This window comes from Anolis carolinensis, chromosome 3, assembly GCF_035594765.1.
Source record: "Anolis carolinensis isolate JA03-04 chromosome 3, rAnoCar3.1.pri, whole genome shotgun sequence".
Lineage (NCBI taxonomy): Eukaryota > Metazoa > Chordata > Lepidosauria > Squamata > Dactyloidae > Anolis > Anolis carolinensis.
Genome location: NC_085843.1, coordinates 138,632,206 through 138,647,942, shown reverse-complemented (window position 1 = coordinate 138,647,942; position 15,737 = coordinate 138,632,206). Strand labels below are relative to the sequence as shown.

At 38.1% G+C, this 15,737-nt stretch overlaps 1 protein-coding gene across 2 annotated transcripts in view; it reads left to right on the top strand.

Moving 5' to 3' along the window:
* The window catches only part of dzip1 (DAZ interacting zinc finger protein 1), a 29,360-nt gene that overhangs the window by 4,245 nt on the left and 9,378 nt on the right, over window positions 1-15,737 (top strand). The window contains exons 2-11 of one of the 2 annotated variants that reach the window (XM_062975519.1): window positions 1,086-1,170; window positions 3,262-3,386; window positions 5,258-5,419; window positions 6,606-6,743; window positions 8,276-8,338; window positions 8,985-9,125; window positions 11,362-11,413; window positions 11,608-11,664; window positions 13,576-13,635; window positions 14,871-15,016. In XM_062975519.1, coding sequence (XP_062831589.1) covers window positions 1,086-1,170; window positions 3,262-3,386; window positions 5,258-5,419; window positions 6,606-6,743; window positions 8,276-8,338; window positions 8,985-9,125; window positions 11,362-11,413; window positions 11,608-11,664; window positions 13,576-13,635; window positions 14,871-15,016 — 1,029 coding nt within the window. The remainder of the gene's footprint in view (window positions 1-1,085; window positions 1,171-3,261; window positions 3,387-5,257; window positions 5,420-6,605; window positions 6,744-8,275; window positions 8,339-8,984; window positions 9,126-11,361; window positions 11,414-11,607; window positions 11,665-13,575; window positions 13,636-14,870; window positions 15,017-15,737) is intronic. The other variant, XM_062975520.1, reaches the window with a different exon arrangement.

The window sequence follows — 15,737 nt, the reverse complement described above, 5'->3', positions numbered from 1 at the left end:
ATCAATGGAATGATTTTTTATGTGTCTTGCTAGTTTGCTTTAAGATGCAAGTGCCACATAGGCAACTAATTAGAATAAAGTTTCAGGAATGATCTGGAGCGAATAATTAGTAGGTCACCTACTGGCACTCTTATCCAAATATTCATGGCTTTTAATATTTTTCGAGCATGGAGTGGGAGACAATGCTACCTTTTTAAAACTCTTGAATATTTCAGGTTTTATTTTCTTGGAAAAAAGATAGTGTGGCAAAACAAATCTCAAAAATAAATTTGCAGGAGGGCCCCCCTCCAAATGCATACTATTACACATAACACTGTATATCCACCAGATATTATGGACCATGGCCCCAATATTCTTTAACCATTGGCTTTGTTGAGTGGAGATTCTGGGAAATGAAGTCCAAAACATCTGGAGGGGCTGATGTCCTTTACCAGCAGCAGAAAACAAGCTTTGTATTCCATCATTCTGCTTTCACTTGACTTCAACCAATGGTTTGTAGACTGAAATAAAGGCTACTGACTGACTGAGCAGCAAATACTATGATGCCCACCATCATTATTTCTTTGCTGCCTTTTAACAGGGGAAGGCAGGACTCATGGCCCAGATCACTCCATCAAGCTTCCTTCTGCTGCTTGCCCTTTCAGCAGTTAAAGTTTGGAAGTCATGGACTAAACAAAAAGGAGAGAAAATACAGAAGGAAGCACTTAATTGAGTGATCCCTAGCCAAGAAGAAAGGTCTGCCTCTGAGTCTTCCATCATTGTCTGTCCTATGAGCAGTTCCACTACAGTTTTATGGCACTTTGAATGACTTTTCATTATATGGTGGTTGACATTGCATATACACATACACACAAACATAAATAAACAAATAAAAGTAACGATGGGATTGGAGGCTTGGGCTGTACTTTCCCCACTCTTATCTGTTGATCCTAAACCCATCAGTATGTCTCAGATATTATCAAGAGAATACGAAAACATGGTTAAGAATGTACTCTAAACATGTGTTTAAACTTAGATGACTTATTTTCCAAGCATACTTGTAGGATTGCTATACATAGTTGACAAAATGTCCTTTCATTTTGCAGTGCCAATTTTGTGACAAAGCTTTTATGAACTCTTCCTTCCTGCACAGTCATTTGCAGCGTCGCCATTCAGCAGAACCACAGTTTGGTGAGTTTTGAAAGGACATGAAAAGTGTAAATCTCAGGGTTGTAAATCTCTCTTGTGTGAAAATACAGACAAACTGAATCAGTTGATACTAAAAATATAAGGACAGTTGAAGAAATGTACTCATTCAGTTCTAGTTAGTTATTTCTGGCTCCCATTGAAAGCAGGAGACCATAAGTTGGTTGTTCCATTGATATTAGTGGACCTTGTTGAGGCCATAGTAATGAACATACAAGGTGAATTGAAGTGAAATACATATTTTAAGCACATACAAATACAAATCTAGAAAAGTTTTATGTAGCATGTTCATATTTGAAATTGTATCCATTTGTCATTTAAAAAAATAACGTAATAGTGTCTTCAAAATGAGACGGGCAGGTCATTTGTGAGTATGAAATAAGTCTCACAAGTGCTCAAAAATTCTGTGATATAGAAGTAGCCATGCAAGTCCCCCTCCCCCTTCACACCTGGAAGACAATTTCAAAGTATGTATCAATGTATATCAAGTATTAAAAAAAACCCTGTGAATATGAACCTGCATGTGTGAAATTAAAACATACAAAACAGCCTTTGCTTAATTATCTCAAAGGAAAACAATATATTCAAATCCTGAAGTTGTTCTATAGCTAAAGCATCTCTTTTATCACAGGCATTCCTTTGCTTATGACATTCCTCAATTTACGCTGCAGCAATTAGCTACTAAAGTCCCTAAATGTATACTACTAGAAATAGCAACAGGTTATTTTCAGTCTTAATTGGGTTTGCAATCACTTCACTCTTCGTTTAATGATTTGGAAGCACCTGCAGAAAGCTCTATATCTGTTCTGTTTTTTCTTCTTGGTTTATTTTCGTCTCACATTCTAAACTGGAATTGTCTGATAAAATTATAGAAGATTGATTTTGAGGACTTCCAGCTCTAAAATTTTGAGGTGTAATTTTCAGCAACTTGTTTGTTTTCTATTAGTTTAACACTTCTAAATCAGCAGAAAGGTTTACTTGAATTGGCTGCCCTGGCAATGCTAGTCACAAATGTTTCTTTCTTCAGGGTTCTGGCATGAAAAAACTGTATTTATAGAAAAAAAGAGGAGACAGACAGATCCAGTTAGCTAATGTTTGTGACATCAATAGTTCAGTCCACACTCTCTGCAATGAAATAAATGTATATGCGTCTTGTCAGTGGAATAATGTATCCACTCTGTTTTTGTTTGTTTTGTAAAAAAACATTTAAGGAGCTATCCAAGGTGCTGAATCTGTGTAACCCCAAAGCAATTAATAACTCTACTAACATGGAAACTTGCTGTCTGCAGTGTTGCAGAATGTAGGAGACATCTATTCACATGTTTAGCATTACCAGATAAGTTTGAGTAAGTTTTTTAAACCTCGGATCTTGGAATTTTTCAGCTGTCATGGCCAATTGTTATATTGTAACAATAATTATGATATTATAACAACAATAACTCTTCAAAGCTCTGCTAGGATATGTACATTCTCAATTTAAGTTCTTAAGCTGAAAATTCTGAAGTTGAAATTCTGTAGTGGAAAGGATGGGCTTTATTTTTTTATTTTTTTATTTATTTTTTGTGTTAGGTTAATGCAGGCACAGCTGTCAGGAATTGTGGGAGTTGAAGTCCAAAACACGTGGAGGGCCAAAGTTTGTCCATGCCTGGGTTGATGTGTTGAAGCCTACTCATGACAGAGATTTCCCTGCATTATTTATCTGTCGAAAGTCTCTGTATCCCCTCAGACAAATGCTCCTTGGGGACAGATAATTTTTCACAAAGGCCTGGGAAGTCATAAAAAATAGCATCAACTGTAGAGAGGAATAATTTAAAATCAGATGGAAACAGCTTGTTTGATCAGCCAGTGTCTAGAGAAAATCTTACATTATTTCCTCTTTCCACAAAAAAATGATGCTCAGTAGTGGGCTTCTCCTTGCAGCCCTGCGTGGTACTCTTTTGATTAATATATAAAGCACCCGGGATTGCATTTTGCAGAGTGGAACTTGAAAAAACTTTCTCTTCAAGAAGACATGCCTTTATCAAAATATAACCAAAGACACATACATAATAATTTATATGTGTGTCTTTTATGCAGATCAGAAGCAAAAAGAACAAACGGATAGATTACAGGAGGAGATCAACAAGCTGAAGGAGCAGTTACAGCTCACCAAGTCTCAGTTAGAAACAGAGCAGCATGCTCATATGGCCAAATTGTCTAAGGTAAGGAACATTCTTGAGAAGTATTTTCTTTCAAGAGGCTGGTAATAACATCATAAACAACAAATTGAGGGTCTTGTCCTGCGAGTCATATTTGAATGCAATTTCCTGCTTCTTGGCAGGGGATTGGACTGGATAGCCTATGAGGTCTCTTCCAAATCTATGATTCTATGATTCTATATACGTATAGTAGGAATGTCATTTGGCTATGTTCTTTTCAGGCCTGGCCTAAATACCATAAAAGCACCAGATTTTGTTTGATCTTGGAAGCTAAGGAGGATCAGCCCTAGTTAGTACTTGAATGAAGGACCACCTATAAATGCCAGGTACTATAGACTATATTTCATAGGAAGCATCTGGGCAAAAACATCTTTGAGTATTCCTTGCCTAACTAAACCTTGTGAAATTTATGGAGTCACCCAACACAATTCACTGAGATTTCATGTAGGAGTCAGTAGTTTTATAGTACCAGAAAGAGCTCTGTTGGTTTGTTATGTTACTTAATGCCAATTGAAATGATAACTGCAGTGTTAGTATCCAAACCTCTGCATTGGTGGGCACAATAGACCATGACCAGGCAAAACACTCTCCCATCTTGAAAATCTTCTCAGTGGTTCAGAAAGTAATACCCCCTGAGCTCTGCTCCAGTCCTTGGTTCAAGATTTTTAGTATTTTGGTATCTCTCTACACTCTGTTTTTAAGTCTCAAGTCTGCTGATGGGATGTTTTAAAGTTTTCAGGTGATTTTTGAAAATAAAATAAAGAATAAAACATTTAGCATATCTAAGAAAGTGGTTCCATCTGTAAAAATCTTGGTAAAGAAGTTTATCAGACCTTTTTTTTTTAGTTTTATGTGTGCCGCAAGCTTTTCTCTTTTTTTGGTCTTCTGTGGCATTTTAGTAATTTTTGTATATTTTCTCTGCACTCAGTTTTTAATAGTTTTTCTTCATTCTGCTGTTTGCAATATTTTAAAGTATTTAAATTCTCATTAAAATATTTTGAACTGCTTAAAATTTGTATTGTTTGTCATTTTTGGTTTAAAAGATTATGTGTACATAAGTAAGGATATTGAGGCAAGTAACAAACAAGACTTGTAAAGCAACAAAAGTGTTTGAAAGCTAGGCCAGAGGAACAAAACCAGAAAATCAGGATTGAATAAAAGCTGAAGAGATATGGCTAAAGATATATGTGTATGTTTGTCTCTGTGTGTGGTTGTGTATACACACACTCATACACCCACTCACAGTATGACCCCTTTATCTATGGGATCATTATTTGTGGTTTCCTTTATCCATGTCTGTCAAAATATGCCCTCCCTATGCATTTTCTGGGTCCTCCAACATGGCTCTATGGTATTCTTGAGCCATAAGTCAGTTATTTTTATAGGGTTTGCTGATATCCATGGTTTTGTGTAACTGTACAAGGTCCAGGAATGTCTCCCCCATAGATATGGGGGTCATACTGTATAGGTATCTTGAAAGAAGTGAAGGTGAAGTCATGCCAACTTCTTGAAAGTAGAATCAGACAAGCAAAAAGCCAATTTTGTCATCTAGAAAGCATAGAGGATATTTAAGAAGCTTGAATAGGTGAAAAAATGTAATTACTGATGTATTATAGCATTGGCAAATTAACAATGCTTTCTTGAAAGGGGATGAGAGATTTTTTTCCACTCATAGGCAAAGCTCTAAAAGATGGAGCTTTTAGGCAAAGACTAAAAGATGGAATATTAGTTGGTGGCAACCTGTATTAAAATCACTGGATTGTCTTCCACGGGTGGGATGCAACTGAGATGTCTCGTGAAGACCTCTGCACTGCATTTTCACTTTGTTGCATTTGTGAAGGATTTTTCAGAATAATATCTTAAGGCAATTTCAGGAATATGAAGAACACAGATCCAAAGAGGAGGAGATTCTGCAGTTATTTCACAAATGGAAAGAAGAAGAAAAAGAAAAATTGTCCAGTGAACTAGAGAAGGTGAAAGAGATGTTTATGAAGGAGTTTAAAGAGTTAACAGCCAAGAATACAGAATTAGAAAATGTAAGTAGTTGAAGAATGGGTTTTTGGGTGGCATGTTGTAAAGTAGTTTTTGCTTTAAGTTAATTTTCTTTGATCATGCTTTTGGGCGTGATATAACCTTACAAATTACCAAAAGGGGAGAAAGATGCATTAAATTTTCTAAGATAGAGCTTTATGTAAATGTTGATATATGAATGGATCAGGCCCATATACTAAAAGAAAGAAGCCTAAATTGTTTACATATTTTAGATGTGCTCTAGAGGAATACTATTGTTGTATATTTATCTGTAGCTGGATGGATTTCATTTCAACATTTCATGCTAGCAGAAGCTTACGGTTGCTTCTTCCTCTCATGCAGCTTCTAGGGTTATATGCAGCGCCCTCTTCCCAGATCAGGAGCTCTTACTGTTGTGGTTGGGAAAGCAGCAGGGGATTATGTCCTCCCTCCCCACTTCAGTCAGCTAATCTGGATGGTCATAGCTTTGGGGGGGGGGGGGGGGGGATCTATTGAAATGGGGTGAAAGTTCATAAATGACTGAAGAGGTCTTCCTTGACTTTATTCTGAGTTTATTCTTTTTTTATAAAGAAATAAATGCAAGGAAATAGCTACATTTGTGTCTTCAGCAATGATAAATCTAATAAATACTATGCTACCATATTACATTGAATTTAGGATGCACTTTTCCCGCCAAAATCAAGGCTCCAAAAATGGATTTGTCTTGGAATTGATGGAATCCTCGTGGTTCACGCTTTGCTGATGGCATAATTATTTCAGTTCGAGCAAACTCTGTTTTCTCTGTTGGTTTTGAAAGAAGTGGTTTAAACAATGTGCTAGTCTCATTGAAATAATGGATTTAGGGATGATGCAGATCTCCTTGTTTTTCCTAAGTTGAAGCTCCAAAGAGGGGCATCTTGGAATCAATGGCATCCTAGATTCAACAAAATATGGTAGTTAGAAGTATTTTAACAGAATATAGTAAATATATCAATTCTTCTGACTTTTCAAAGGAGAACTTCTTCAAATCTCTATCTTTATTGCCTAGCACAGTCTTCTAGTACAGCCATTTAGCTGTCAATACTGCCTTCCCAGCCCCTGCTGTTCACACGTGTTAGATTACTGTGGCCAGTGCAGGACATTATTTCCTTTGCTACTTCCATGTAATATATATATATTTAGTGTTATATTGTGCTTTTGTTTCATTCTTAGCACCTGCTCGAAGTGCAAACGTCCAACAAACACTTGAAATCCAATTTAGGCACATTAAAGGACAGCTTTGAATTTACAGAAGAGAAACATCAGAATGCTGTAGATCATGAGAACATAATGCAGCTTCTTGAGAGACAGGTATAATAACACAAATCTGGTTCCTTCAGAATTGTCTGTTGATTTATACAGGAGGGAGCATTAATGTGCACATAAGTGGATACTTGGAAGTGTCTTCAGCTGTCATCCATGATTGTTCAGAAGAAAAAGCCTTGCATTTTAGAGTTGCAGTCCCACATGTTTTTGTTTTAAGTCCTGATCAACTGCGCTTCCAATCATTACCACTCTTTAGAACATTCTAGAATGTATTCGTAAAGGTAAAGGTTTTCCTCTGACATTAAGTCTAGTTGTGTCCGACTCTGGAGATTGATGTTCATCTCCATTTCTAAGCTGAAGAGCCGGAGTTGTCCATAGACACCTCCAAGGTCATGTGGTCGGCACGACTCCATGGAGCGCTGTTACCTTCCCACCGGAACGGCACCTATTGATCTATCGACATTTGCATGTTTTTAAACTGCTAGGTTGGCAGGAGCTGGGGCTACTAGAGGGAGTTCACCCCCCTCCCCAGATTCGAACTGCTAACCTTTTGGTCAGCAAGTTCAGCAGCTCAGCAGTTTAACCTGCTGCCCTATAGGGGGCTCATAGAATGTAGTAGTATAAGAAATTTATCAGCTGGAATCTCAGAGAACAGATTGAAGGGCAGAGCCATTCAGGGATGATTGAGTTCTATCATCTGGCTAACATACATAGAATTATTTCCATATCTTTAAAACTGTGTTTAAACTGTGTTTCCCTGAATGTCTGGGGTTGCTGTTTAAGAAGCAGACAGCCAAAAGCTCCTTGAGCAGAATTACATACTTCATTAAAACATGGCCACGGCTTTGAATTACAAACACAAATGGAGTAAGTAGACAATGTCTGCTATGGATCATCTTCGCTGCATCAGTAACAGCGTATATGAGACAATTAACAGATTTAAGCAGTTCTACTGCATTGGATCAGGTAATGGCAGCTTTTGCCAGAATCGTGGCATTATCTAGTCTCAGAAACTGGACGTTTTGTCCAAAAGGAAACGTAGGCAAATGTATATTTCCACCAAGGACCTTTTGAACTTTCTCATACCCTGAAAAATCAAAATCTGAAAACACTGTTTGGTCTTGTCCATGGACTTGAATTCCCAGCATAACTCATGAGCGAAAGGGAGTTATAGCCCAGTAACATCAGAGCACTGCACAATTGCTACCCTGCTTTAGGGAACTCACTGCTCCAAAAGGCTTCCAAGAGTGGCATTTCTCCCTTTTGAGAAAAGAGATCTGGTAAGAGATCTAGGATGTTTGGATTTTCTTCCCCTAAAACACTGAACCAACATAGTCTTCTCAGTGATGGTATCATCTCTGATAATACTTTTGGTAATGCTTTCTTGGATTTTTTTAAACTTTAACAATTGGCTTTAATGATGCATCATGTTCAGATTCACATGGCAAGTCACTACACAGCTGCTTTTCTGGTATATTCATTCACTTGCAACATGAAAGTACTGTATTACTTTTATGTTTACATTTAAATGCAATTATACTGTGTTTAGAAATGATTATGCTACTTGTTTTAAATAGGAAACTAAGTGGACTTCTAAAGTACAGACTCTTCAAGAAGCACATGAAACTGAAAAACAACAGGTAAAACAAGATAATCTTCATTATAAACTTATTTTTATTAAATGAAATAGAAATTGATCTGAGCTTACAGTATGTGGAAATCTGTGACAACTCATTCAGAATGGTTGTTTAGAATACAACCAGCTAAATAGAATTTATTTTGCATACTTACAGGACTTTCATTCAGGTATTTTAATCAGATTCCTTTCTTTGAAAAAAAAAACGGGATACAATCCTATGCATGCTTGTTTAGGAATAAGTCCCAGTGAACACAGGGGCAATGCATAGGATTGCTTTGTTAAATTAAAAGGAAGTGACTGTTTGTTTGAGAAGCGTAAGCTGATGCAATATACATATGTGACCTGATTTAAAAAACAAGAATGCCTTTATTAAGTCAGCTGCCTATTGCAGGTGGAGATTTGCTGTTGTGTATAGAAGTGAATGAGACAAGCATAGCTATGCCACAGTTTTCAGTTGTAGCAAACTTTGTTGTTGTTTTGCTTATATGAGTAAAAACTTTTGAGTTCGACTTTACAGATAGAAGAAGGTGTGAACTTGATTGAATTGTTCTGCTTAAATAAATTAGATTTTTATTTAGAGTAGCATATTACTGAAATATTTCAGGCTATATTTAAATTACTTTCCTTTTCCCTGTCTGGCATCACAGCTTACGTCACAAATTGAGAAGCTCAAAACATCCATGACCGAGGAACTCAATGCAAGCAACCTGTTTTATAAAAAAAGGATCGAAGAATTAGGACAGAGACTTCAAGAGCAGAATGATCTAATTATTGCACAGAAATATCAGGTCTGTTGTATAAAGTCTTGTGAATATAAAACTTTAGGCTTATTTTTGAAAATGGGGAAAATAAAGAGGAGCTCTCAGTAAACTATACAATGAATATATTCTAACATCACATGTTTACATTTTACTTCGATTGAACTGTTGAATCCCAATCTTACTTACCCCCCTCCCCATTTGCCACTCTGTTTAGAGTTTTTAAAAATGTGGGAACAAAAACTGATAAAAAGTTTTGGGCAAATAGAAAGCTTTCTGAGGAGCTGGCAATAATGAAATGAGCGAGGCAGAGACTGCAGCAACAATGGTAGAAAATTCAGAGTGGCTCCAATTGAAAGCAGGCTAAAGTCTATCTGAATGCTTATTAATGGGATAATAAAGGTAGCCAAAAAGCCTTGTCTGGCTAACATGGTCACATCTGCCCCTCAGAACCACTCAGCAGGGCTGTATTGAATGGATAGGGATCTTTTACAATCTGGCACAAAGGATTATGCAAAGCATTCTACAGTTCACTGTGAATAATTTGCCCACCATTTTGCAGATAAAATAACTATGATTTGTTTTGACTGAGGCTGGATTTACACTGTCATATAATGCAGTTAGAAATTATATGGTCAGAATAGACCCATATAATCCATTTCAATCCAGATAAAACTACATGATATGAGTCTACACCAGGCATGGCCAAACGTTGGCCCTCCAGGTGTTTTGGACTTAAACTCCCCCAATTCCTAACAGCCAGTAAGCTGGCTGGGATTTCTGGGAGTTGAAATCCATAACACCTGGAAGGTCAAAGTGTCCATTCCTGGTCAAAGTGTTCATTCCTGGTCAACAATGGTCATATAATGCAGGTCCAAACTGCATTATATGGTAGTGTAGATCCAGCCATAGACGTCAGAACTAATAAAAATTCTACTAGTTGTAACCTTGGTCCCTGCTTGTCCAATGATGTTGATTGCTTTTCAGTTTGTGTAGCCTGAAGGTTTGGTTAGGATCCTTGAAGTGGTGAGAGTTACCACATCTATACTATATCCTTGCTCTTCCTGGCTAATTAAATAGCCCAGTGGAACACTAACTGAATGGGGAAGGGAAGTGATTAATAACAAGGCAGAGTTCCAAGATAGCTGAAGGAGGTTATGATAAGAGAGTCCGGCTTTCTGAAAAAAAGTCCATTCTATGCTAGGTAATTATAGGCCAGTCGACAGTCTTCCATTTTTTGGCAAGGTACTAGAATGTGTGGTGACTTTAACTCCAGGGATTCCTGGATGAGGCATATTAACTAGATCTATTTCAGTGTGGTTTCTTACCTGGTTGTGGGACAGAGACAGTTTTGGTCACCTTGGGGGATACCATACACAGAGGGCCGTTCAGGAGGAGTGTGCCCTTGTTGGTTCTGCTGGACCTCTCTGTCTTTTTGACACCCTCAACCATGGCACCCTTTTGGGTTGGGGTTTGGAAGCTCTCTTCTTTCCTGAAGGGGGAGCTTTCAGAGGGTGGGTATTGGGGATTTCTGTTTAACACCTTGGTTGTTGGCTTGTGGTTCCTTCAAGATTTCCTCTTATTCCCTATGCTGTTTAATATCTACATGAAACTGTTGTGAGAGGTCATTTGGGATTTTGGGGTCAAGTGTCAGCAGTATGTTGATAATACCCATCATCATCATTTTATTCCTTTCCACCTGATTCCATGGAAGCTGTCCCTATACTAAATTGGCAATTGTGTAATGCACTGGATGAGGACAAACAAATTGAAGCTTAATCCCATCTAGACAGAGGTGCTTCTGGTCCATTGAAATTCTGATATGGGAACGGATTTAGCTTGTGTTAGATGGGGGCACACTAGCTTTAAAAGCACAGGTTCACATTGTGAAGATATTCCTGGATTAAGCTCTGTGTCTGGGGGCCCGGGTTTTAGCAGTGTCTGAGTGTTCTTGTACAGTTAATTCTAGTGCACCAACTTTGCCCATTCCCGGAGAAGTCAGATCTATAGTGGTGAACAATGTATAGTGCATGGGATTGTCTGGGAAAAGCATTCAGAAACTTTATTTGGCCCAAAGAGGTGCAACCACATTGTTAATTGGGGCTGGCTACAGGGAGCGCACAACTCCCTTGCTCCAATACCTCAATTTCTGTACACAATTCAAAATGCTAAAACCCTGTATGGCTTGGATCCAGGATATTTGAACCATATCTCACTTTTCAGTATACTAAATCTGTATCTAATCTTTAATTCCTCTATATTTCAGATACAAAAACTGTCTACCAAAAAATCAGTTGAAAGCATCAAATTATCTGATGGTAAGTGCAAATTAAGAAGCATAAAACAGTGTAAAATTGCTTACTTTTATGTGCTTTTTAACTGTGGTTTTCTAACAAGTAATTCCTGGTATATCATAAGACAGTATTTCTTGTTTTTGTTATTTATGTTTGTGGGAAGGTTGCTTTGAAATATAGGAATCTGTAGTTTATTTCTTTTTCTTTTCCTTTTCCAGTGAAACCTTCTGAAGAGAATATTATTCAGCCTAAACAGAGTTTGTCATCCATGCGTGGTGAGTTTCTGTAACTGGCATGAAATCTTTCCCAATTGGTTGTCCTCTAACAATAAGTAACAACTAGATTTAATTAACACAGCAATATTTTCCTGTTAAACACTCCTGAACGTCACTGAAAAGATCGCTGTCAAGGTATAGTAATAGAAATGCAACATACTGGCCTTTTCTTCTTTACTTATCTGTGTTTCAAATAAACTATGAAACTTTTAACTCAAACAATTAAGTTCCAGCACACGTACACTCAAACACAGAGCACAGTATAAATGCTATTATTTTAAATTATACCATGTAAATTAGCTCCCTGAGGCATCCACCTCATTCTCTCTAAAGATGGAGGCATTCTAAAATGAAGTACATAATAGTGTTTGTATAATAACAGATAGCTTAATTGAACTCTTTTTAATCTCAAGAGATTCCTCAGTAGATTAGAGATGTGTAAGATGAACGTATTATGAGACTTGCCATAAGATCGTTTTGATTCATGGGACTGCTCACAGTTGTGTTTATTTTGTGGCAGCCGTGCTGTCAAGCACTTTAGTGCAGGGGTGGGGAGTCTTTTTCTGCCAAGGGCCATTTTAATATTTATAATTTGCGGACCATACAAAGGGCTCTGGGCAGAAAGGAAGGGGGCCTCTGATGTTGGGGGCATTGAGGGCCCAGGGAAGGGAAATTATGCTCAAACCATGGGGGGGGGGGGGGGAACCAGACAGGCTTGGCCAGGAATTGCAGCCTTGGTAGCCCCAGCGACTTCTTGGGCGGTGTTGAAACCCAGATGGAGGGATGGAAGGGTGGGGAGTCGGTCCGGGCCATGGATCCTTCATCCAGGCCGGGGTACTTCCCTCTGGCCGCATCCCCAGAGGAGTCAAGTGACAGGTGACAGAATGAAGGAGGGAGGCAGACAGACCAACTGCTCTGGAGGAAGAGGCAGCCTGTGGATATCATGGAGCCAGAGGAAATTACTTCATGGGCCTTATATGGCCCATAGGCCAGACATTCCCCACTTCCACTTTAATGGATTGAAATAGCAATTCTGGCTTGAATGTTACAGATACATTTAGGCTCGGAGGCAGTTTTATCATTTGCTACGTGACTGCATAATTAATTAGAGCACTGGTCACTGTTTTTACCTGTTTCATTTTTTCTGCTTTGGATAGGTATTGCAGCATCATCTCACTTTACCTTAAATTTTAAACCGTAGTGTCAGATGTGATTTCTGATAGTTTTCACAATACGTGTAGGATTTTCAGACATTTCTGATGATGGAGAGAGAGAGAGAGAGAGAGAGAGAGACAAGAATGAACAATATTCACTATGCAAAACAAGGGGTCTTTGGGTTCAGTGTGGATACTAATTTTGGATTATTTAGCTGGTGATTGTCTATTTTATTTATCTCTGCAGGTCTGTTCTGTTTCTGTGTCTTTCTCTTTCTTCCTTCCCTGTTCCAACCTTCCTACCTTTGTTAGAATTAATTTTTAAATTAATTCATCTCCTTTCCAGCAACAGAGTTTATGAGTATGGTGCAACCAACCTTCATGGTTTATTACTTGTAATCGGAGAAGATCAACTGACTGAATCCAGAAAGAGAGGGGACAGTCATCCCCTTCTCCTAGAAGGAGCCATTTATTGGCTCTGAGAGACATAATTAGTTGAATATGATGGGAAATACTTCAGTCCCTCAAATGTCATTGGTGGGCAAATATGCTAACCCAGATACTCATTAAAAATCATATAAACTCTGTCATGATGAATAACAGAGCTCTAATCTTAAAGAATCAGGAGAAGGGGGATCCAATTTGAAATCTCTATATTCTGTATGATCTTCACCCTCTAGTCCTTTTATCTTGACCTACTTCTGTCCTGTCTATCTGTCTTTTTGTCTGTGCTATTCCTGTGTTTCCTCATTATTAGAACAGGCCCCTTTGGTGCACATGCTGGAGCCCATAGAGGAGCTTCCAGAGGATGAAAAAGGTAATGGTAGGAACAACCAAAGTTTCTGTGACCAGTTATGGTAATGCTTTATTTGGGGCACAAGAGAGTGGTTTTTCGAAGCTTTGTCACACTGCTTTCAATCATGTTTTATGAGAGGGTCTCTTTCAAGCTAGATAATAGAACAAATAGACCAGAGCACTATGAGTTTCCCAATTGATTTTCCAAAAGTCGTCGCTCCTGATTAACTTTGTCTTGCCCATTTATTAAAATCAAACACCAGTCTTCCTGGAAGTCCAGCCAATGGGGTCACTTTTCTCATAAGTTTTTTGTCATGTGGGTAATTAGCTTTCAGAGGATCTCTTCATTTATACTCAAAGTTTTGAAAAGGGAACTCATGTCATGTATTAATTTTGAACGAGGAAGTCTCTGTTTTGGAAGTTCTTGGCCAGTCATTTTGATTTTTCACATGTGATGTTTGTCACTTAAGCCGCTATCTGACTATTCCTGCTTTATAATGTATGTGGATATTTGAAATATAATTAGGTTTGGATCCGACATGTACTAGGATGTATTCGCTGCTGCTGTTTGAATTATCCATCACTGCACTTAGGCACCAATTGTTTTCCCTGTCTTTAGGTGGTAGGGCTTTTAAGAAGTTTTTTTTTTGATAAAGATTGACTTCCAGACTCAAGTTTTCTTATCCCCAGACCTAATTCTGTTCTTGCACCTCTTGGATTTCTTACGTTTCTTTTTCTGCCTGTATTTGTGACATTGTTCAAGAGGAGGTCGTTGCTGGAGATGTAGTTCATGCTGTGTTGTTGAAGTAGTTTGAAAAGTTTATGAGGAATAAGATGGGTAGACTTTGCATGCACAGGTGTAAAAGTATTGTAATAAACTCCTGCTACTGATGCTCTTATTCTTATGCTGATAGTGCTTTTCAGGCTGTAAAATTATTCTTATTATCACATAAACGTGCAAAATGTACCAGAATGACAGGAACCTTCATATCCAAATTAAGACGTGAACTTTAATGTTTTTGTAGCCAACACATTGCCAAGTATAGGGTTTTGAGGGGATGGGTAGAGTTTTTTAAAACTAGAAAGCCACAATTAATTAAGCAAGAAGTACAACATAATGTGGTGCAGATATTTTGGTGTACAGTAGCAATTTTATTTTTTCAGTTTTGCCTTTTTAACATGTCATGTGTTTAGCATATATTGATTTTTAATATGGATGTAGTGTGTTTGTCAATAGTGAAACCTGTTATCTTTCAGAAACGGAGAAAAGTTCACCCAAAGTAGGAAAAAGTAAGTGCCATATAATACATAGTCTGAAGAGCAATCCTTCTTTAACAAGAGAGCTGAGAGCGGTTTTGGAGCAGACCCTGGCAGAGAAATTGGAATCCTTGGGCATCAAATCAGTAAGACTACTTTAAACATTTTTGATAGACATTGCATTTCATTGAAGTTCAGCCTTCCTCAACTTTGTACTCTCCAGGTCTGTTGATCACAGCCCCTATTATCCTCCAGCCAAAATAGACCAGTGGTTTTCAACCTTTTATTCATCAAAATCATAACATTGCTTCAATCCTTCGTGAATCCCATGACAACATTGTTGACTCTCAGGGGTCCCCGGACCCCAGGTTAAGAACCACTGCTATCAACTGTTACTTGGAAATAACTGGGAAGGCAATTCTTCCATTGCTATCTAACTCTGCTGTCTGGTGGAAGAAGTTAATGCTACTTTGGGGTTTTATCTTTGACCTCTGTGTAATGTCTTTTTGCAATTCCCGGAATGCTGAATTAAATTTTATATGCTGTATCTATTTTACATATGCACAAGTAATTAGTTGTAGACTTGTCACTCAAAGTACAATAAAAAGAAGAGGAGGAGTCGGGATTCATAGAGGAAGTGGAATGGGGCTGCTCCTTCTGCTCTTCTCCTTGGGGCCACAGCAGTGCCACCACATTTCCTTCCTGGAAATATTTGTCGTTTTTCAAGTTTCTAGGGTGATGTAACCCCAATCCCTGCTAAAATAAAGGCCCACCCCCTCCTCTCTCTACACACACACATACACACACACACACACACACACACACTTTTCTTGTCAGGAGCGACTTGAGAAACTGCAACTTTGAGTA